Genomic DNA, 21,362 nt, shown 5'->3' on the forward strand with positions numbered 1-21,362 from the left:
CATATCGCTCTCCCCATGCAGTGAGGATCATGTGTGGTGATGCTGACTGAACTATGCTGCACCCATGCGAGGTCAGCGGGGCGATAAGGAGCATTTAATGAGATAACCGCTTTTCTAAACCTAAAAACAAAAGGGAAAACATCGCTGTGCGCGTGCACGTGCATCTGCCTGCCTCTTTAACGCGCATTGTGACTCTCCCGCCCTTGCCCAGACTGCGCTTTCAACCTCGTGACTACTCGCTGTCCACTCAACGCTCGTTGAGGTGGACGCGCACGGGCGCGTGGCCGCGCACGTTCAGTTGCAATAGACTAAACGGGCACGTGTACGTGCGCGTACTCGTGTTCTTTGTGTGGCAGTGTAGAGAAGCGCCAAAAGAGTGACCATGGCTGATGAAAAACCAAAGGTGAGTGTCTTCACAGTGGATTGAAATGCCAGTTTACTCCGCTTGATTTTTTTTGACACATGCGTGTGTAAAAATACGGTCATTTCCGCATGTTCCGCTGTGCCTTTTTGCAAAGTTACAAGCTGAAATTCAACTACTAGCTGTACCTACTTTGATAGACCGGAAGGTTTGTGAACGCGCATCCAATGGCGCGCGGACCTCTTTCTGCTTGATAACACACAGCCAACCAGCTGGTGTCATCCCCACTGCATGCCTCATTTCGCCAGTGTGTGTGTGTGTGTGTGTGTGTGTGTGTGTGTGTGTGTGTGTGTGTGTGTGTGTGTGTGTGTGTGTGTGTTTTTTGCGTGCTTCCATGTGTGAATGGCTTGTGCCACTGTGGGAGAGTGTACCGGTGAAAATCTGTTGGTGCCACTGAAACTCTATGAATCATCACTGTGGTGATCTCGGTCTGCAGGCGAAGCGAAAAGGGGGGACTTAAGATTTAAATTTTGTTTAAATCTGAGAAATAGTTTGTATACAGTATTGTGCAAAAGTCTTGAGCCATCCCTCAGTACTCTCTGTTTTGCCTACTCAGTGGTTATAAGCAAGTTTTCCAGGTCTTTCGTGTTTTTGCCTATTTAGAAAACACATTTCTTTAACTGACTTTTTTATGCCACAAAAGGCTTAAATTGTATTTTTGCACCAACAAAGTGATTCCCAAAGAGAGACCTAGCATATCTCAGGACTGTGTGCAGTGTGTCCTTAAATTTTAGGAAATTGGACAAGTGGAGGACAAAAAAGATTATAGACTTTAAGATGAACAGATGATCAGCATCTGAAATTCATGCCCATAAGAAATGGGAAAAATTCGGCAAAGACCTGACACAGGACCTGAGGCATGCACCTGGACGTTCAGATGATCCATGTACTGTCCTCTGAAGCCTCATCAGAAATGGCTGTCAAGAAGCCATTTTCAAGGAAGAGGAACATGAGGAGAAAAAGCTGAGGTATCAAAATTAGACAAGTACTGGAGTGATGAGTTGAGATTTATAATTTTTTGGGTTTAAATTATCTATATGTACAGAGGAAGTCAAGAGAGCGATACAGCAGTGAGTGTCTACATCCATCTGTCAAACACAGTGGAGGCTCTGTCATGGTTTCGGTCTGCATTTCAGCCAATGGTGTTGGGGATCTTGTCACAGCTGATGGAAACACAGAAAAGTACCGATTTTGATCCATCGTGTAATATCATCTGGCAAGCATCTGATTGGCAAAAGGCTCATTTTCGAGCACAGTAAGTGCTTTTACTACACTGCCAGTGCAGTAAAAGCACACCTTGGATTAAAAAAAAAAAAACAAAAAACAGTGGGACACAATGTCAGTGATGGATTGGTCTCCCCAGAACCTGGACCTCACCATTATTGAAATAGTGTTGCATCATGTTGAAGGAGATAAGACCAAAAAGCAGTCAACATCCAAAGACGAGCTTTGAATGTCCTTCAAGAACCTTGGAGAACTGCTCAGACTACTTAAAGAAATTACAAGAAGGCTCTCCTTGGAGAGTTCAGGGTGTGTTGGAACAATAAAGTCTGGTCATATCAAACATTAATTTTCAAGCTCATACTGTATTCTCAAGTATGTTTGCATGTTTCAATAAATTGCTGCAACTATTTGCCATTATCCTAACAAAATCTAAGAAATGAGTGGTGGTTCAACACTTTTGCACAGCACTGTATATCTAAACAATTTCAAAATATGCAAATTCGCAAAAGTCCTGGGGAATTTTACACCTTTGGGCTCATCAACCTTCCTTTTATGGATGCTGACATATCTTTCTGGCAGTTACACATTGCGAAAGTGAAGTCAAACTCATAGCAGTGCTGCTTTTGTGCTGCTCAGTCTTTTCCTACTCTGTTTTGGCGATAATGACACGGCTGGGTTGATACTGACATTTGCCTGCTTTTTTCCTCCCAAAGAAAATTGATCAAGAATCAATAAAGAATTAGCACAACTGATAATGTCATGGATATTAATAAGCTCTTGCCAATATCCTTCCCTAGCCACCTGGTGAGCTGTTTAAGTCTGAATTCATTATTTCATCACGCTACTGCAAAATTAAAAGGCCACCGGAGGCACTAAAGGGACTGAAATTACGCATGTAATAATAACAGAAAATACCGTGCAGAGCTTTCCCCCTGCAAACCTGTAACTACTGTGTTGTTCTGGTTAGTCAAAGTCATTTCTTTTGTTCCTTCACTGTGTTTCTATCTGTGCTTCTATCCCTCAGGAATCAGTGAAGACAGAAAACAATGAACACATAAACCTGAAGGTAGCGGGTCAGGATGGATCTGTAGTGCAGTTCAAGATCAAAAGACACACACCGCTCATCAAACTCATGAAGGCCTACTGCGAGAGACAGGTGATTATGGCCCTGAGGCATTACACTAACACTGATCATTTCCTGAGTGGGCATAGATCTTTATAAGCAGAGTGTAGCTACAGTTAAATAGACTTCTTGTTATTTTCTGTTCTCACCACATGAGGGGAACTCGACTTTAAGTATTATTTCCCCAGAAATATCTGTCGAGTGTTCCTCTGTACACCTCTGCTGCTAATCATATATACACTTGATGTAATTGATAGTTAGCTGTTGGATTGTATTCTAAATAACATGTTTAGATGTTATTAACAATAATCCTGCTTTCTTTTAATTGACCTTTTCCCTGCATCGCTACACACCATTTACAAAAAGACACGGGTGTATAAAATTACATCTACTGGGAGAGTTGCCTACCCTCTGTGGAGCAAGGCTTGCAAGTGCTTACAGGTTATGCTGTTTTAACATCATAAGGAAATCATTACTGGAGTTACTTAATGTTTTAGAGGCCAGACTTTGAAGTTTGCACACAGTTAATCGTGTTTTACAACCGAATAGGATACAATTAAACCATTTACTTTCAATTCTTTGACACTTTTCACACATGCATGTAATGACTGCAGATTATATGTTTGTATTCTAGATGCCAAAACAAGCAGTTATGCCAGGGCATCTTAAAAATCCCATTTACCATAAAATATATGCAGGCATTTTAAAAAGGTTTTCATAGGACTCTGTGCGATCCTCTGGAAAACTAAGTACACCTTTACTACTTCAATAGGGATCAAGGGGACAAGTAGCAGCCAGGTGTTACTAATCAACTTGTATTTGATTAACTGATTATCAGCGCGTGTGAGCACCTCTATACAAGCAGAAATTTGTAGGTTGTAGATCTGGAGTATTCAGCTGTGTGGTAACACAATGCCACAATCCCAGAAGTGGATCTACAGGCAAGTTCAGGTCAAGGTCAAACCTTGCAGTCCTGAGAGAAATAGCAAAATGACCCAAGAGCCTCAGTTAGGATGTTAAATGTTAGAAAAAGACTGAACAAGTGTGACTTGTTTGGAAGGGTTACCAGGTTCTAAAAAGAACAACGCAGCACAGCTTCAATTTGCAAAGTTGCTTCTGCACAAACAACAAGACATGTAGAACAATGTCCTTTGGACAGAGGAGAGCAAAGAAGAGGTTTTTGGCCGTAATGAACAGAGATACTGTTCATTACAGAGAGGCACCTGATACCAACTATTAAGCACGGAGGTGGAGGGGTCATGATTTGGGTTTGTTTTTAAGCCACAGAGCCACAGGCCGTTTGTCTGACAGCTAAAGCTTGGCCAAAATTAAATCCCGCAACAGGACAGTGATCCCAAGCACGTCAGCAACTGTACAACAGAATGACTGAAAAAGAAAAGACTCAAGGTGTTGCAATGACCCACTCAAAGTCCAGACCTCAGCCTGGTTTAAATGCTGTGGCAGGATAAACAAATGCTTGCAAGCCTCAGTCACCTGGTAAATACTGATAAAAGTTATACAGAATATGATTTAGTTGGTTCTACAAGCTTGAATCATGGGGTGTTCTTATTAGTTAAATCGAATATTCCACTTGTTTGTAGATATTTACTGTTAGGCCAAATGTATGTGTGTTGGACAGAGAACATACTTAGCTGTCCTCGAGTCTCAAATACTTTAATCACATTTAACAGACACATCACGTGCTAAACGATCCGTCCATCCATCCATCAGACAGTAACTCATCACGGCTGTTGTTTCACTTTTCCTTGAAAAAGTTTCCGTTGCAGTTCTTCTCTTCCTCCTCAAATGCAGTTAGGGTCTACAGCTTTAATGCAAATACCTACTTGATAGCATAGCTTTAACGTTTTACGTGGTTCTTGCATCCTTTAAATGAACCTCCCTTATCGTCATCTGTGATTTCACAGTAATCGCAGAAGACATCTAATCTTTTCCTCCTGCTGTTATGGATTAGCTCAGATTTTAAGCTGTTCTCTGCCAAGCTACTTGCTGTAATGGAATGCAGGAATTTTGACTTTTGTATGAATTAGCACTGCACTGAGCATCACTCTGGTTCTCTATTAATTGCAGCTGTGTTTGCATTGCTACAAAAGCAATTCCCAAGGTTTTCTAAAAGAGCTGTGCACAAAAGTAAAAGAAATATGTAATAGAACACGAGGTCTGAGATCCTTTTTATTTGAAAGTCAAATAAGGGTTCAACTCTGTGGAAGAATGGAAACCCAATCACGGTGTTATCTGTTCCTTGGACTCCCATCAGGGTAAAAGAGATGTTTGTCATACAGCTCTTTTTTTCTAAAGTACAGCCAGAACCAGATGGTTATCATTATTTCTTCATTTCTGCTTCACAGCAAGACATGTTTTTTTTCTATGTCTCTCAAACCTCAGCTGCCTTATCTTTAGCATGAGTATATTATTGTCTGCATTTTTATTTTGTACACGTTAGCCTATACAGAGCTTCACATGAGATTAACAACAAGATTTTACACGTTTCTCTTTTCAGGGACTGTCAATGAGGCAAATCAGGTTCAGATTTGACGGGCAGCCAATAAACGAGACAGACACACCAGCACAGGTGAGGCCGTGTCAATAAGTTAAACATACTTCATGCACTTCCCATGATGATATTGTGTGTGTGTGTGTGTGTATATATATATATATATATATATATATATATATATATATATATATATAATTTATATTTCTTCATACATTCTTATATAGTTCTATACTGTGTATTGTGTATTTTGTTGTACAGTTATTTTATTTTCAACTTTAATTTATATATTTTATCTTATTCTTTCCCAGTTAAATTTACCCTTCATTCTAATTTGTGTTGTACAGTTATTTCATTTTTTATATTTTATATTCTTATATTTTATTCCTTCCTAGTTAAATTTACACTTTTTAATTTTTCATATTTATTTCCTATCTTATTCATAGCCCTTTCCTTTTTTTTTTCTTTAGGTCACGAGCAGTTGTCTAAGCATTTCACTGCATATCGTACTGTGTATGACTGTGTACGTGACAAATAAAAATTTGAATTTGAAATTTGAATGATTAGTGCTTGTGATAACAGTATTTCTTAATAACTGGGCATTAAGGGGTTCTCCGGGCTGAAAGATGTTCGTTCAAAGTCACAGTGCTGCCATGAGGAGCCTCGGGTTGTCACAACAAGCTAATTTTAAGTTGTTTTTGAATATGTCGCTGTGCAGATGCCAGTTGTATTCACTGCAGTTTGTGGCTGGAGTAACCACAACTTGCATGTTATTGCAGTGCCATCCAACCTTGTCCACAGTGCAGCCTTCAAAGCCAAATACAGTGCGTCATTTTATTGTCACAGTGGTGCTATTTTGTGTATGCAAATGGTAAGTTTTTCATTTGTACAGGGCATACTGTCACCCTCTAGGTCAACAAATTAGCATCCTCCTTTTCCTCTTTGCAGTACAGATATTTTCCCTCATATCACTTTTTGCATAAATTACTCAAACGTTATGAAATTCATGGGCTTATATGTTTTTTTTTTGTTTTTTTCCCCCTTAACAGTTGGAAATGGAAGATGAAGATACGATCGATGTGTTTCAACAACAGACGGGCGGACGGATTTAATCGGCCACGTGCATCACCACTTTCTTCCTGGACACCACCAACTTTCCTGGCCTCTGAGGCACACAGCGCCTGCTTCTTCGCAGCTCGTCTCAACAGAATTCCACGCAGAAGAAGTTTCCCGTTTCTCTGCTACACATAACTGCTGTATATTTTCATTCGCGCCCCTTTTACTTTTCTGTCTTTGTACATAAGCCACATCCACGTCACCCTGAGTTCAGATTTTGTTTTTCCATGCTGTATTGTGATAAGTGTTAAGGACTTCCCTTCCAGACTGTTAGGACTGGTGATAGAGTGAGCATTAAGTAAAACTGACTTTATTGATCAAAATCTGCTCAGCTGATCTTGGTCGGTGGCCAGCAAATCTGTTCTTAAAGTGTACCATTTTTGGAACTGGCTGTCACTTAGTGAACCATATGCCAAGTATGGGGATCACGGGATATGCTGACATTTGGGTTCTGTCATATTCACAAAACATATTTGATTTTTTACATTTTTTAAAAATAGTACTGGATGTGTAGAGGAATGTTCTGAGAAATCGTTTTTGCTAGGCCACTTCAAATTTTGGGAAGCCCTAAGAGATGTTCCAGCAAAATAAACATCTGTATTGTCTATTAAGATGCTTGTTGAAATAAAGCTATTGTCTTTTTCCAAACTTTCATCATATTTTTCTATTATTTAACAATATAATTGTGTGTGTGTGTGTTCTGCATGTTTGTTGCACTTAAATGTTTCAAATCATTCAGATTTTTTAAAAATTATTTCTTTCATTATGAGAACAAAGTTATCCAAACCTTTACTGCCCTGTGTGAAGAAGTAATTGACCCCTACACCTAATAAACGGTTGAGCCACCAGTGACGACAAGAACTGCAATCAAATGTTTGCATAAAGTAGCGATCGACTTTGACTAGCCCACACCAAAACCTTCATTTTGTGTTTTTAAGCTATTCAGAGGAGGACTTGCTGGTGCGTTTACATTGTCCAAAACAAAACGAGTTTCATGGCACAAACTGATGGTTTTGCAGGATTTTCTGGTAGAGCAGATTTTTTTTCATAAGGATTTTTATTCATCTTTAGGCATGAAAAAAAAAGTTTTTTGAACTTCATTTTTTAAACATGTACTTTTCAAAGAGTTTGTTACACGTCCTTAGGTGGACAACAGGTTTTGACTTATGAGTTTGGTATGGAGTGACACATCAGTGCGCAATGAGGTGGTTTATGTGCAAACATACCATCAACACTGACAAAAATACAAGAAAACAGCCTTTGAATACCTGTTCACTGTGGTGACCACTATGCGTGAAAGGGTTAAAGCAGCAAAGCAGCCACCATTGTTGGTAGATGTTATTTTAAAAAACAAAAAACAAAAACGTGTTAGTTTTATCTTCAAAAACCTCCATCAGTCCAGAGGATATGTTCTCAAATCTTGAGATGTTTTTGGCAAATGTGAGAGGAGCCTTTGTGGCTTGGAAGTTAAGAAAGAAGTTTTAAAGTATACCAATTTTCTAACTTTATTCTTTAAAATAATTTTGCAGATTGCCGCAATCAGCGCTATTAAATGAAAACGGGGGGGAAAGAGCCCTCGGGGTTGTGGTCTTTTCTGTCCGATCCCTCACAGGAACCCGAGACCTGCCACCAACAAGATATCCGACTGCTAAAGTTCTGTCCAATGAGAGGCGAGTTCTGTACCGTTCTGTCCAATCACAACGTGTCTAATACTGGTGGGTTGGGTCTGGTGGGCTGGCACCGCAGAACCAGCGGATCTGTTCTTCGTTATGTTTTTCAGTGTCGGGTGGAGTCTACATCCCGTCGCATCCCTGCGGGCAAGGAGGAGGATTTATCCCCCCCACCATTACTTTTTTAATTGACTGTTTCTTACTGCCAGACATCGAAATACTCCAAAAAAGATGACGACGACAACCACCTTTCAAGGAGTGGAGCCTGGTGCTAAAAGTAGTTCCAGGTAAAAAGGAGCCGAAAGCCTTTTCACGGAGGAACAAAAGAAGTAGGATGCGGGCAAAGCCTCTCAGCTAGCAAACGCCTCTTTTATTCGTTTTTGCTCAAAGACAGCTTACTACAGAATATCACAGGCTGTGTTAGCCCGGTGGTGGTTGGCGAGGGATTTTTCTGGATTTAGCTAAACTGTCACATAATCTAGCTAATTAAGATAATCTTATTGGGTGTCTGATGCACCATACCCTTTAGCTACACGAAGTTAGTGAGGTTAGCATGCCTGGGTTTCGGAAACAAACTGCTCGACAGGATCTTTTCCACATTTCTGTTTAAGGAGAAGTGGACAAAGCTGCCTAAGCCTAACGTCAGCTCCCCGCTGGCTGCTCTAGACTGCGAAATAACTTTTTTTAATAGTTCAAGTCACCACTTTTTTTCTTTCTTTCCTTCTATGGAAGGAAAGATCTGTGAGTGTGCTGCTCTTGGAGTTGTTAACGTCTTGTTAACTTGTTCTTTTTTTTGTTGCATTTTATCTAACAAAACAAAAAGAAAGAAAGAAAAGAAACGATAGAGTCCATTTGATTGATTACAGGAAAGGTCCCAGACTAGACCGCGGTCTGCTTATGTCATCATCTCTTGAATTTTGGTTCAAGGAAGTTTTAGGGAAACTCATTAAGCGGGGTCGCGAGCCTGATGCCCGGTTTTACACTCAGTTTAAGAGTCATCCTCCAAGCATGCGCTGAGTCTTTTCCTGTAAGTGATGATATGTCGGCTTCGTGCATTCCTCCCTTTTTTCCTTTTTCTCTTTTTTCTTACAGGGAAGAGTGCAAACCTTAAAATTATGGCCGCCTTTATAACGAGGCATGATTTCAGGGCGTGCTAGAGATTTTTATACTGCCACTGTTAGCCCTTGCTGAGTCTGAGTGAGCATGTCAAATGTCGGTCAGTCCGCATGCTGCTTTCGGATGATGCAGGGGGCTTGGGTGGGGGCTCTGAGCTAGCTAAGCCTGTAAATCTTTCCTTAGCTCTTCTGCCTTTTCCCCCTTAAAGCCCCCTTTAGCGAACTGCTGGTCATTTCTGCTTCTGGACGACCAAGTAGATCAGTAGAGCAGCAGCTTGAATTAGGCTAAAATCAAAGGCCTCCTATCCTGCCTTATCAGACATGCCATCTTTGGCTCTGGACCTTAGCAGTATCCTACCCAGCTTCACCTGCCTTAAAGTGGCCTAAGGCTTCCAAACATGACTGCCATTTCACTCATGTTATTTGCAGGTTCATTCTAGGGTGGGGTCTGCTGCCAGCCAGCTCAAAGCTTTCCCCCACCGTCGCAATCTGTGTGTGTATGTGGAAAGCATGAGCTCATCCTCTCTGGCCGGGAGGTGAAGTCTGGTTTAGGCATTATATGTTGTCACAGCCAAGAATTAAATGTGCAAATTCACGTTGTTGTATATTGGGCTGTGTGAGATGTTTGTTTTTTTTCCCCCTCGTCTTGGTTGCTTTCTTTGTAGCTGTGCTTCAAGAGCAGAGTTGTTTTTTTTTTTTTTACTCCCATCTGCCTGCCTGGCCCTCGGACAGCTGCTCGGTGTGTCAGCTGGTGACTTTAGGGGGCTCCAGGAGAGGAGAGTTTGATGGTGGAAAGAAAAGAAAAAAAAAAAGAGGGAGGGGTCCAGCAGTGGCTCTGCAAGCACCTCGGTGTCTGTCGTCCACCCCAGCTGCCCTTGAGCACAGCGAGGAGAAAAAGGGTTTCCCTACTCGCTGTTGAATTCCTTTTGTTTGGTTCATGGTGGAAGAAAGTCTGTGGAAAGTAGGCTTTGTTTGTCATCTGTGTATCTGGATCCTGGCTTTCTGTGCTGTTCTAGAACAGTCCCAATATTACATGACCTATATTTAGCGTAAACCTCAGACCTTTCACTTCCATTGTGCGATTGTGACCAAAATAAACGTCAGATTTGATGAATAAATGCGATAATTGTGTAATTATTCCCCCTAGAAGCAGACACAAGCCCTCATATGTCACTGCAAAGGAATCTGCGCTGAAGAGAGGCAGCAGCTAGCCAGCTAACTCTGTGATTATATGCGACTGGAGTCAGCTGCAGGGCAGAGATTGGGACTGTCTGTCTGACAGGCTGACAGCCGGGGCTTAGAGAGTGGGGGGGACCTTGCTGGTATCTCTCATGTTTTTTTGTTTTTTTTTTTCCTTTCTTTCTTGTGTGGTATGTTTATAAAAGATTTAGGGTGGAGTAGAGAGAAGGTTGAATGTAGCTTGGGGCTACCTCATGTTTTATTTCACTATTGATTTTATCTTCTTTTTTCTTTTTTTTCCTATTTTTGCGCTGTGCATCTGATCAGTGGTGTGTGACGTGAAGGCCTTGTGTTGCAGTTTGAAGCGAGAGGTTATGGAGCGGCGGGGGGGGGAGGGAGATAGGAGCATGGTAGACGGGGTGTCATTCCAGCTGACGTCAAAATTGTCATTTTGTTGCTTCTAAGGGTACTACGACCGCCGGGTGGGGACTCCAGCTTCTCCTTTGGCACAGATGACAACACAACGCCCCAGCGCAAGAACAAGATGGCCTCCAGCATCTTTGCAGAACCTGATGACCCTCACGCTCATCGGAGGAACAATCCACCTAGTAATTCACTCTAACATTTATTTCTTGATTGATGGAATTTCCATGTGACTGTATCAGAGCTGAAATCAAGGTTTACAGGTTTGATTTACACGAAACTGTGGTTTTACATCAGGGAGCTTGTATAAACACACACGAAGAGCAAGTTCTATCTTGCAAAAGCAGACAGATCTACCAGAAGCCTTAAGTAAGCAAAAAAAAACCAAAAAACCCCACACACCATGGAAGTAATTGTTCTAACTTAAGCTAGGAACAGATAGAGATCCCAAATTTTTCCGTTTGGGTTGTCAGAAAGAGCATCCCACAAGAGTAATAGCACAGAAAAAGAGAAAAATCCCCAGAGTACTACGTAAGGGTAATTCAAAGTGAGGGTTTGTTAAATGGGGCTGAGGATCAGTCCTCTATGGAAAGAAATGCGTCAGTTAAAAATGTGTCAGTGGGTGAAATTAGCGGCCCTCTGCAGCCACAGAGGACATCTTATTTTGAGTGTGCAAGAAGACGCAGAAAAATGCAGCCGGGGCCACGAGACCTGTGAGTGGCACTGTGAGTTTTCAAGGTCACCGCAAACAGCCAGAGGAAGTAGGTGAAATATTAATGTGGCCTGACAGTGCCAGGCAAGGTTTGGATCTTTTATTATGCATTGGCTTCACTGATTGTAATTAAAGATGGTCCAGTTAGTCAGTGATTTAATACATTGCATAAAGGGGGAAAAAATTCGAGCTCTGTGGCATTTCTGCAGATTTGCTTTTTAGCTCAGGGCCTCACAAGCCTGAGATCACATGTTTTCACACTGGGCACTTTGTGGAAAACTGTTTACATGGCGTGTCAGATTTTTTGGGTGAGTGTGGACGATGAAGAATTTGGCCTAAAATCGTTACATCAGCCTCTGACCTCTGCAGCCAGCAGCTGCTTACAGCAAAGCCTTTTCCTGCTTGCATTGTTTCACTCTGGGTCAAGTTGAGGAGAGCCTACCACAGCTGTCCCACTTTAACGGATGCAACTGGATGAGGAGGATATAAAGTTCTGCTTGAATGACCAAGGTTAATAACAATCTAAAGCCTTATAAGCATTGTGCGATCTATTATGTGGCCTGTGTTTGAACCCATGCTGCAGATGAACGGGTTTCATTGTTTGCTTTGGCGTGCAGCCCTGTGTACATTTTTTTTGTTTTTTTTGTTTTGTTAAGATCAAATACACCTTTTCATGTCTCAACCATCAAGAGCCACTTTGTAAAGTATTTTTTGCCTTTGGGCAATTTATAAGTTTAGCTATGATAGCACAGTCTCAAACGACCTTAGAAACATTTGACAAAATAAGAGCACAGAAAACAAGCATGGATTAGCTGCTATAAGCGTTACTTTAAACAAGAGATGGTGGCGCCACAGTTTTCAGAAAACAAAATAAATGGAGCGCTGTCCTCATGGCTAAAACTAGGAGGTGGGAGGGCGGTGGGGGTTTTCCCAAGGTAGTCCTTTAATGCCTGAATCTGAATCCTCACTTTCATGGTGTGTCTTTTTACTAAGTGGCAAATGTAAGAAAAAAAATTAAACTTGTTTTTTTTTTTTAAAAATGTAGCTTATTTTTGTTTTAACTATACTTTGATGGTTTTCTTTTAAAGATTTGTCTTGTATTCTGTTTTACTGACATAGAAGCAGGTTGTTGTTCAGCCAGGATGTTCCCTAGGATTTTAAAGGGGACCTATTTTTCTAACATTCAGCAATATTCATTATTCTAATTCTTATTATTATTGGGGTTATACAAGAGAAATGATCATTATTTAACTTGTATTGGGGTTCGTTGAAGCCTCTGGGGTCATCCACTGTCTGAAAGTTCTGTTAGTTCCTTCCTCGTTTCCTTTAAGCTGCCTTTGTTCTGATTGGTTGGAACTTACAAATGGCAGGTGAGGCTTCTTGGCCCACAGCCAGAGCCATGTGTCTGAGATGACCATATTAGGTATGTTGGCTTTCTTTGAAGTCATAAAGAGCCAAGAGTTGAAGAAGAAAAAAAAAAAAAAACTACTGACCTCATTATGGTCATGTTTATGTGAGAAAATAAGAAAATGTATGGCAAGTAAAATTTAATTTAAGGTTTAAAGATACCAAAGCTGTGGGTATGTGCAAGTAACCTCAGCTTCTGACCACATGAGTGCTTACATGAAATAAGAGGGGGAAAACGAAACTACCATCAGCCGCATGATTGCTGTTGCTGTCTCAAAGCTCAGTAGGCTCAGCGTTATAATATATTTATGCCATAGACCCAGGAGATCTATAAGGTTAAGTAGAAGCCTATAGCAATGACAACATAATGCATCTCTCTGGTCCATCAATCTACTTAAATCCTCTTCCGTTTCATATTTCTTGACTGTCCAGAGAATTTATCAGACTCCTTAATGTGGAGCCGGTAATGAAGACGCGCTTGTTGAGTGCTGAATCACTTCACTCTATTAACAACAATGGCCACTCCTCTTCTTCTTTGCTTTCCGTTGTTCTCCTCATGACAAAGACGGTCTGTCCCCTCCCTGGCCCTCGGGGTTTATAGCTGTTACCTTATGTGGCTTGAGCTAGCACAGCCTGCCTCCCCACAGTGGGCCAACACAGGATTTTTAAAGCTCTTTCTGCTAAAGGAGAGTGCAGGCGCTGCAGGGTTTTGTGAGTTTTGGCATTCAGGTTGTCTGCCTGGAAGCGTTCCACTTCGTTTCTGGGTCTGTTGCAGACGCTCAAACGGATTTAGTGATGTTTCCTGTTTAGTTCCCAATGATTTTTTTTTTCTTGTCTTGTGTTATTTGAGCCTCTAATCAAGCTGATGTTTTATCAGTGAATCTGAGAAATCTGAGAAAATGAGTATTGTGATGAGCATGGTAGATTGGTGGGGCTAGAGAGATTTGGGTCTGGGGTGGCTTTGTCACTAATTGGATTAGTGTCCATATGGTATGACTGTGCTGCTCTGGAGCCTTACTCATGTTTTGCCATTTGGGTTTCCTGTTAAGCTTCAGTGTAATCTTCTGACCAAAAAAGAGGAGCGAAAAAACCCCAAACAATTAAAGGGCCATGAGTGTTAGAGTGTTAGCTTATTTTCTAAATAGTTTGAAAGCATATTTTTCTTGTCTGTCCCTTATCTGCCTAGGCGGGGCGCCTACAGGAACCCTGTGCGGCGAGCCGTCGGCCCCGCTGAGGCGAGTACAGCAGCCTCTCCTCTTCCCCAAGAACCCTGAGCCGGAGCTGACCACCATCCACAACTCTGGGGCCGCCTTGGTCTGGAATCAGAGACGAGAGGTACCAGCCGTTCACCCTTTCAAGACTTTGTTTCCAAAACAGAGCCGCAGCCAAGTACCAGGCTGAAAAAAACACTGTCATAGATTAACTTTAATTCTAAACAGTTCAGTGGAAAAAGTCATTGGGGGGAAAGATGAGTTCACAACTGCTGCCAAGAGAGTTTTGTTAAGTCTGTGACAGAGAACAACGAAGCACGGCATCCCAGAGAGCGAGAGATGAGAGCCGCGAATCATTCGCTTCACTTTATCTAAAAAGTCACAAGATCTGCTCTCATTCTTTATTTATTTTTGTAACTTTATTTCTTTCAAGCTGTTTTTATGTGTAATTAACAGAAATGGTAAGATTGCATTAACTCGATCAGTGTAACTTGGGTCCAAAAAACCAGTTTCCAGTGGTTAGGACTGGCAATTGAGCCAGCTTGTCCCCAGCTTGTCCCCAGCGCGCTGCCGAGCTGTTAATACATTGGTGGAAACCCTGGTGTTTATCGTCTGTTTGAAACAGACCCAGGATATGTTGTTGGGTAGATATCCTCCACTGACATTTGTAATCCCTTTTAATGTGTGAATGAGGCGGCCCTCGTTTTGTCGACATGGGTAGAATCCAAATAAAGACAGGCAGAGAAAACACAACGGCCGACTCCACCTGCCAACCTAGAAACATATCACTAGGGTCAAAAATCACAGCAGTGCTGTCATTAATCATTCGCAATTACAAGTGCTTGCACAAAAGTTCCTGTATATGCAACTGCCTTGTGGATGTTCAGTATTATTTTCCTGGCAGCATTCCTTTTCTTTTTTGGGTTTGTGGTTGTATATAAAACGCTTCTTCTCAAACGAAGAAACGTTAGCAGAGGAGCCAGGTCGGGGAGAGATGTGACATTCCTGTCTTGTGTTTTCATTGCAGGTTGAGAACGGCCAAGAACAAGGAAATGATGGTAAGTGTCTTGAGCACTTGGGTGTTTTTATAAAAAGGCTTTCAGGTTTCTGTCACAGTCTGACTATGTCTAAACAGAACTGCATGACTTGGTCGTGAGAAGCTCCTCGGTATAGCTCTAGAACAGATCCGTTAATTTCACTCTCCCCTCTGCAAAGATCAGATTATGGCGACTGATCTGGTCTGGTATGCTGCTGCTGGCATACAGTTTTGTTTTGTTTTTGTTTTTTTTAAGCATGGAGTACACATGTTCTCCCTTTCTGAGTCAACACAACGTGGGCTCTTTGATGTGGTTTTTCCTTGTCATGATGGTATGTCGGTGTGTAGTCGAGCAGCTGTTGTTTGATAGCAAGCTCCACTGAGTATGAAAAGCTTTTTATTAACCTCCAGGTGCATGTTTGCAGCAGAATTCCTGGCTCCACAGCTAATGGGAAGGTTCGACCGCATACCATAATGAAAATTAAATCAAAGCTCACTTTCTGCACGGCCTTTGAATGACTGGAATGCACGTGCGTTTGTGTGTGCGCACTTTGAAGTGTGTTGTGTATAAATATTCGCAATTACATGCCATCAAAAACTTTTCAAGCACTTAAGCCAGTTCATTACTGCCCTCTAAGTTAGTTTCTTCTCCCAGCAGACGAGCCAGTAGTGCACACTTTTGATAAGACAAGGGCGAACAGAGATTAAATATATCAGCTTCTGGATCGACATTCAGCACACCTAATGTCTTTGATGTTGTCCCGAGTTAACGCTACAGGCCCTCCACACTGAGGGTTCAAACAGAGCACATTCAGCAGTTGAGTGTGTATTATACCTCTAAAAAAAAAAAAAAGATTTCAAAATGTTCCAAAAAGGAACATGTTGCCCTCATTTCTAAGATTTAAATGAAAGGTCTCCATGCAATGTGCTAATGTTTTTGCACCAATTCAGGCGGTAATGGATAAAAAGACGGCGATGCTTTAATGCTGTGATTTTACTCATTTAAAGAGGGCTGCCCTCAACTACTCCGCTGAGCCCACAGAGCTGAAGTGTGGAGACTGTTTTTAGCCAGAATTTGCATAAAACCAGCTTTAACCCTTTCCATCTCAGCAGTGTTCAGTGCTGATAGATCCAGCTAGCTGATAAGTTTGCTCTGGCTCCAACCAGGAGGATCATATTTATGTGTTTGCATAATTGCTTAAGTGCAATACTTAAAAGAAGCGACACAGTTTGAAATCTTAGCCAACATTAAAAGTAAAAGGACAGAAGAATTATGTTTCTGCAGTGAATCTAGTTCAAGCCATTGGCAGCAGTTATACCTGTGCCTGTGTCATCACCAGTGTGTAGTTATGTTTCTTTGCACATTTCATGTCTGCAGTGTAGATTTAACACAGATGTATGAATTCATTATTATCCTTATTATTTTTATTGTTACCATTTTGCCTGCTTTGTCAAATTTTGATAGATGTCGATTTCCTGTCATAGGGCCCAGTTTTTCCAGTGATAGAAGGATGGGTTTTGTTTGTTTGCTTTTGTTGGGTTTGTTTTTTTGTTTTTTTTTTGTTTGTTTTGTTTTTTTAGTTTTTCAGTCATCCAAAATAATCATTTACTACTGGAGAGTCCCCTCACTCGTATATTAAAAGTGGGGTCACCTTGAGCCAGTTATTGCTCCATAGTCTGTCTAAGATTGCTGACAGTAGTCCATATTTTGCTCTGGAGAGCCGCTGTGAGCTTGAGGTCCACTCCAAACTGCAACATCTGGAAAAACTGCAGAACAAAATAAGAGCCACATCACCCATTGTTGTGGTCTGCACAATAACACATTATCCCCCCTCTTTTTTTTGCTGTAGAGTATCCTGAAGATGTGCAAGATCAGCAAGAGGAGCAAGATCAGCAGCAGAAGGAGGTGCCACAGCCCTCCGACCCGTCGGGAGGTGCCAGCGCTGCTTCAGGCGGCCGAAGAAACCCCCCTGGTGGCAAGTCCAGCCTCATCCTGGGTTGAGACCAGTCAGTTTGTTTTTCTTTGGGTTTTTTTGTTTTGGTTTTTTTGATGACAAATACCCCCAACCACCATTCTCTTCCTCCTCATCAACATCTCTGCTTCTCCCCCCCTCCTCCAACACCACCACCTTCTCCACCTCCTTCACATGCACTCATGCCGTCACGTCCATGGACCCCCGTGTCCTCTCCCTCCACCTGCAAACCTTTTGTTTTGATCCTTTTTTCTATTAAAAAAGAAAACTGTTGACAAAAGCACTTTATGTATCTCCCCTTTCCATTTCAGCCCATCCTGTAGCGCATTTCGCCTGCTGGGAAAGGCATGACGTTTAGCTTGTCCCTCATTCTCTCCCCTGGTGTAAATGGTAAAAAAAAGATTAAAAAAAAAAAGATTTGATGCGTGGATTTCTAAATACAATAAAGATTCATATTAATTTGCTGTGGCTTGTTTTGTTTTTTCTTTATTGTTATCTTGTAATAGTAGTCTAGGATAAGATATAGAAAATGTAGACATGAAAGGATCTGCTAAGTCTCCATTTCAGTGCATAGATGTCTGAAAGCAAGGCGCTGAGTATTATTTATACTCATTGTAATGGAGCCTGAAGGCAGCAGCCACAGAGAGCAAAGAAAGGCTCTGGGTCTGGAAATCTGCCCAGCCGAAAAAAGGGAAAAAAATGACTATGGCTGCTGCCAGTTATGTCAAAAGAGAAACTGCACTATCTCTTCATGACATCATACACTGGATATTTGGCTGTGGTTACAGTGTGCTTGATTTAGGAGAGGTGTTTTTGCTCTGACTCCAACTTTTTAAAGCAAAAGTCTTTTTTCCCGAAAGGTGAAAAGTGATTCATACAAGACGTAATGTTACTTTTAGAACCCGGCCATTACCAGCACTGCTCAGAGATGGCTTTATTTGGTCTTAACCTGAGCACTTTAACTTAAGCATCATTAGTAATACACAAAGCACAGAAGTAATTCTCTTAAAAAGCACTTGGGGGTTTTGTTAAACACATCAGACTTGTAAAATATCAGCTCCGCTCTTTTACTCCTGAATTAAATACCTCGCCTATTGTGTTCTGGTGAATTGCACCCACAGGGATTTAGATTTGCTGGAATGCTTTTTTTTGGAAAATAAAGTTGCCTTCAACTCAATTAGAGGTAGCTTTACGCATTAAGTGGTTTGAAATTTACAGTTCTGTTGTATTTGAGAAGATGTTTGTGGTATACAGTAAAAATATACATGCAGTGTAATAGAACTGGCTTCAAAGTGTTATTAACAGCAACTATGCAAGTACAGTTGCTTTTTCAGTGATTAGAAGTCCTCTCCTGGAATACAGGAAAACCTGTTTAGCTGCGCTTTAATGCAAATATCTAAAAGCCGTTCACTGGGTGAAAATACTGTTTGTACCAGATGTCAGACTGTTTCAGGATGACCAGAAGGAAGAAATAACTCCAAAAAAGGTCCCAACTCATTACGACCAAAGTACGCAGCTCAACCTTGAAGCAGGCAGGCTACAGCAGCAGAAGATCACTCTATGTGCCACTGAGGATACAATTCGCATGATATCAATAATATTTGGACAAGATCACAAAAATGTTGCCTGGTCTGATGAGTCTGCTGCATTTGAATGGTAGGGGCAGAAATCGGCATTAAGAGGTTGAATGCATGGATACATCCTGCCTTTGATCAACGGTTCAGGCTGCTGTAGACACCACAGCCTACTAATGAAAGTCTAGCAGCCCGTGACTGTACGATAAGCGGAAAGGAGGCAGAGGACTGGTGAGTGTCAGAACTACCATCCAGGATGAGACAACGAACATCCATGAGGACATGAGGAAGATGACCACTTTTTCAGTGAATAGATAAGGCAGCAGAAACCTGAGACCGAAGCGGAGCAAGGAGAAGGACCATCATGTAAGGACACGTCCATGCACGGTATGTGCTGTCAAATACATCAGTGACTGAGATCCAGAAATCGTTCCAATGGCTGGACAAAGCTGGACTGAAAGACAGCACAGAGGCAATAATCACGGCAGCACAGAAACAAGCTCTGAGCACAAGATCCATAGAGGCTGGGGTCTATCACACCAAGCAAGACCCCAGGTGCAGGCTGTGTAAAGATGCCCCTGAGACAATTCAGCACAACACAGCAGGGTGCAAGATGCTAGCAGGCAAAGGCCGGCATAGTATACAGAAACATCTGTACTGCGTATGGCCTGGAAGTCCCGAGGTCAAAATGGGAGACGCGCCCTAGGGTGGTTAAGAATGACAGAGCCAGATGGACAAAGTGGTGATGGCTAACCACCTGGACATAGAAGTGGAAGACAAGCCGAGGAAGACAGCTGTCATGGTATATGTGGTGATACCAAGTGATAGCAACATCAGAGAAAAAGGACGATTAGAAGCTCGAAAAGTACCAAGAGCTGAGAGAAGAGCTCAAGGAGATGTGGATGGTGAAGGCAACAGTGAGCCCAGTGGTAATCGGAGCACTCAGTGCAAGAGGGGAATTTATAATCACACATACATAGAACCCATGATTCTGAGCCATGAGGTGCTAGAAACATCACTACCTGTAATGATCCCTTCTAAACATACGGGAGGATACATTACAGCAGCCCGCCTTGATTGAATGGTGGTCTGTTGTGGACTCGATGACTCTTTCTAAGCCTCTTACTATGAATCCGTGGGGGTCTAGAAGGCAGATCCTTCTGTACAGATCAGACACGATTAATCTGATCTTTACTCACTGACTTGAAGTTTCTGGCTTTCAGAGCACGCTTCAGCCATAACAGACAACAAAAATGGGTCATTTTAAAGTTTATGGCGACCACACCAGAGTATTTGAGGCTAGTGTGTTTGCTGGGCCCACCTGATTAACCAGACTACAACATTTTAGTGAATCGCTCGTATCTACGCAGGTCTACGACCCGAATACAAGTTATCAAGATTATTTCGAGCATTTCTGACAACGCTGGCTCCTTCAGAGCCAAACCGTGAGCTGTTCGTAGAGTTCTGTGGCACAGAGGTATGTTTCAGCCCTCATCTGCCAAGAAAGGCATGCACGGGTCACTCAAGATCAGGAAAAGAACTTCCTGCCCTGGAGAAATGCCAGGATGCCGGAGTGCACTCAATGAAGGCTTGTTTTCTCTAAGTGCTACATCCACAGGGAAAGTCCTGTGCTTTTTGTTACAGCCTATCACACAGAATCAGCCCAGATCCTTGGTGTTTTCCACAGTTTACTTCTGATGCACATATGACCACCGGTGGGAAGTAACAAGACACAATTCAAGCACTGTCTTTCAATGTGCTGTGCACTCATTTAGATATTTCTTCCACCACATATTTCTAATGACTTTTGAAGCATAGACAGTGACGTTTAACAGTTTATAAAACTGAGTCATGCTGCAGAGGGTTAGATTGTGACAATGCAGTGTGTTAGTGCATAAATACTAATGATAAAACAACACATGTAATAATAATTCTTCAGGTGCTTTGAGATTATAATATTTACTAATACTTCTATCAGATTTTCTCATGTAGGATTCCTGCATTTTCTTACCTGTACATTCCTGCTTCTACAAACAAGAGGTGCTCATACTTCATAGACCCTTTAGAAATACACTCATTTGGAGTTTGCGTTATTTGAGTCATAGCAAAGAAAAACTGCAGCGTTGTGGTTCACCCTTTTTTTCTCCTGGTCAGCGGCTAATCAGTAAAACTGCTTTGGAAACAGACTCCCCTTTCTATCCCCCCCGATCATCCTACTAATCTTTATAGAAAGACGGGAGATTACATTTTCCTCCCCCACAGCCATATGCCAACTTATTTAACTGATGCCTGCGATGAATGTTTCAGCATCCTTGCTCATTTGCAACTTAAGTGTATTGACAGGACCATTAAAGCATGTGCAGTCCAGATGAGGCCTTCCTGTGTCTCGGGAGGATCCGAAAGGCTGCGTGAGCACGGAAGCAGATTGGGAAAGTGAGGTGAGTCATCTCTGAGTGACAATCAGGCAATCAATACCTCCGTGCAGTCATACTGGCCTGACTCAGCAACCTTTCTAGGCTGCTTAAAGGAAGATTGTGCGATTATCACAAAACTATACATGGAAGAGCCGATTAAAGGTGCTGAGCTGCCTTTGTGCAGTCGCTGTGAACAGAAATAAATCATCCTGATTATCTTGCAAATTCAAAAAACCTCCCACTCACCAGGAG

The 21,362-nt window shown here is 41.9% G+C and overlaps 2 protein-coding genes across 4 annotated transcripts; both read left to right on the top strand.

The window, feature by feature from the left end:
• Nucleotides 1-7,050, top strand: sumo2b (small ubiquitin like modifier 2b). 3 transcript variants are annotated; one of them, XM_026165148.1, is made up of 5 exons: nucleotides 1-403; nucleotides 2,670-2,801; nucleotides 5,287-5,358; nucleotides 5,999-6,104; nucleotides 6,330-7,050. In XM_026165148.1, exons 1-5 carry the CDS (start codon nucleotides 383-385, stop codon nucleotides 6,344-6,346), a joined length of 348 nt encoding a protein of 115 aa, XP_026020933.1. In that variant the 5' UTR covers nucleotides 1-382; the 3' UTR covers nucleotides 6,347-7,050. The 3 variants fall into 3 exon arrangements, with proteins under 3 accessions (XP_026020933.1, XP_026020934.1, XP_026020935.1); XM_026165149.1 differs by having other exon boundaries at nucleotides 5-403; nucleotides 6,060-6,104; XM_026165150.1 differs by lacking the exon at nucleotides 5,999-6,104 and having other exon boundaries at nucleotides 13-403; nucleotides 6,330-7,045.
• Nucleotides 7,051-8,125: 1,075 nt separating this feature from the next.
• LOC113020878 (jupiter microtubule associated homolog 1) lies at nucleotides 8,126-17,537 on the top strand. Its single transcript, XM_026165152.1, has 5 exons — nucleotides 8,126-8,353; nucleotides 10,826-10,968; nucleotides 14,089-14,237; nucleotides 15,141-15,171; nucleotides 17,000-17,537. Exons 1-5 carry the CDS (start codon nucleotides 8,298-8,300, stop codon nucleotides 17,149-17,151), a joined length of 531 nt encoding a protein of 176 aa, XP_026020937.1. The 5' UTR covers nucleotides 8,126-8,297; the 3' UTR covers nucleotides 17,152-17,537.
• Nucleotides 17,538-21,362: the final 3,825 nt, after the last annotated feature.

The sequence above is a fragment of the Astatotilapia calliptera genome, chromosome 4 (genome assembly GCF_900246225.1).
Source record: "Astatotilapia calliptera chromosome 4, fAstCal1.2, whole genome shotgun sequence".
Lineage (NCBI taxonomy): Eukaryota > Metazoa > Chordata > Actinopteri > Cichliformes > Cichlidae > Astatotilapia > Astatotilapia calliptera.

Excerpts from the sequence above, each read along its gene's own strand:
- LOC113020878 (XM_026165152.1), top strand. The coding sequence starts at position 8,298 with ATGACGACGACAACCACCTTTCAAGGAGTGGAGCCTGGTGCTAAAAGT. Across the intron at positions 10,969-14,088 it reads TCGGAGGAACAATCCACCTA|GCGGGGCGCCTACAGGAACC; the intron begins GTAATTCACTCT and ends TTATCTGCCTAG. Across the intron at positions 14,238-15,140 it reads TCTGGAATCAGAGACGAGAG|GTTGAGAACGGCCAAGAACA; the intron begins GTACCAGCCGTT and ends TTTTCATTGCAG.
- sumo2b (XM_026165148.1), top strand. The coding sequence starts at position 383 with ATGGCTGATGAAAAACCAAAG. Across the intron at positions 404-2,669 it reads TGGCTGATGAAAAACCAAAG|GAATCAGTGAAGACAGAAAA; the intron begins GTGAGTGTCTTC and ends TCTATCCCTCAG. Across the intron at positions 2,802-5,286 it reads AGGCCTACTGCGAGAGACAG|GGACTGTCAATGAGGCAAAT; the intron begins GTGATTATGGCC and ends TTCTCTTTTCAG.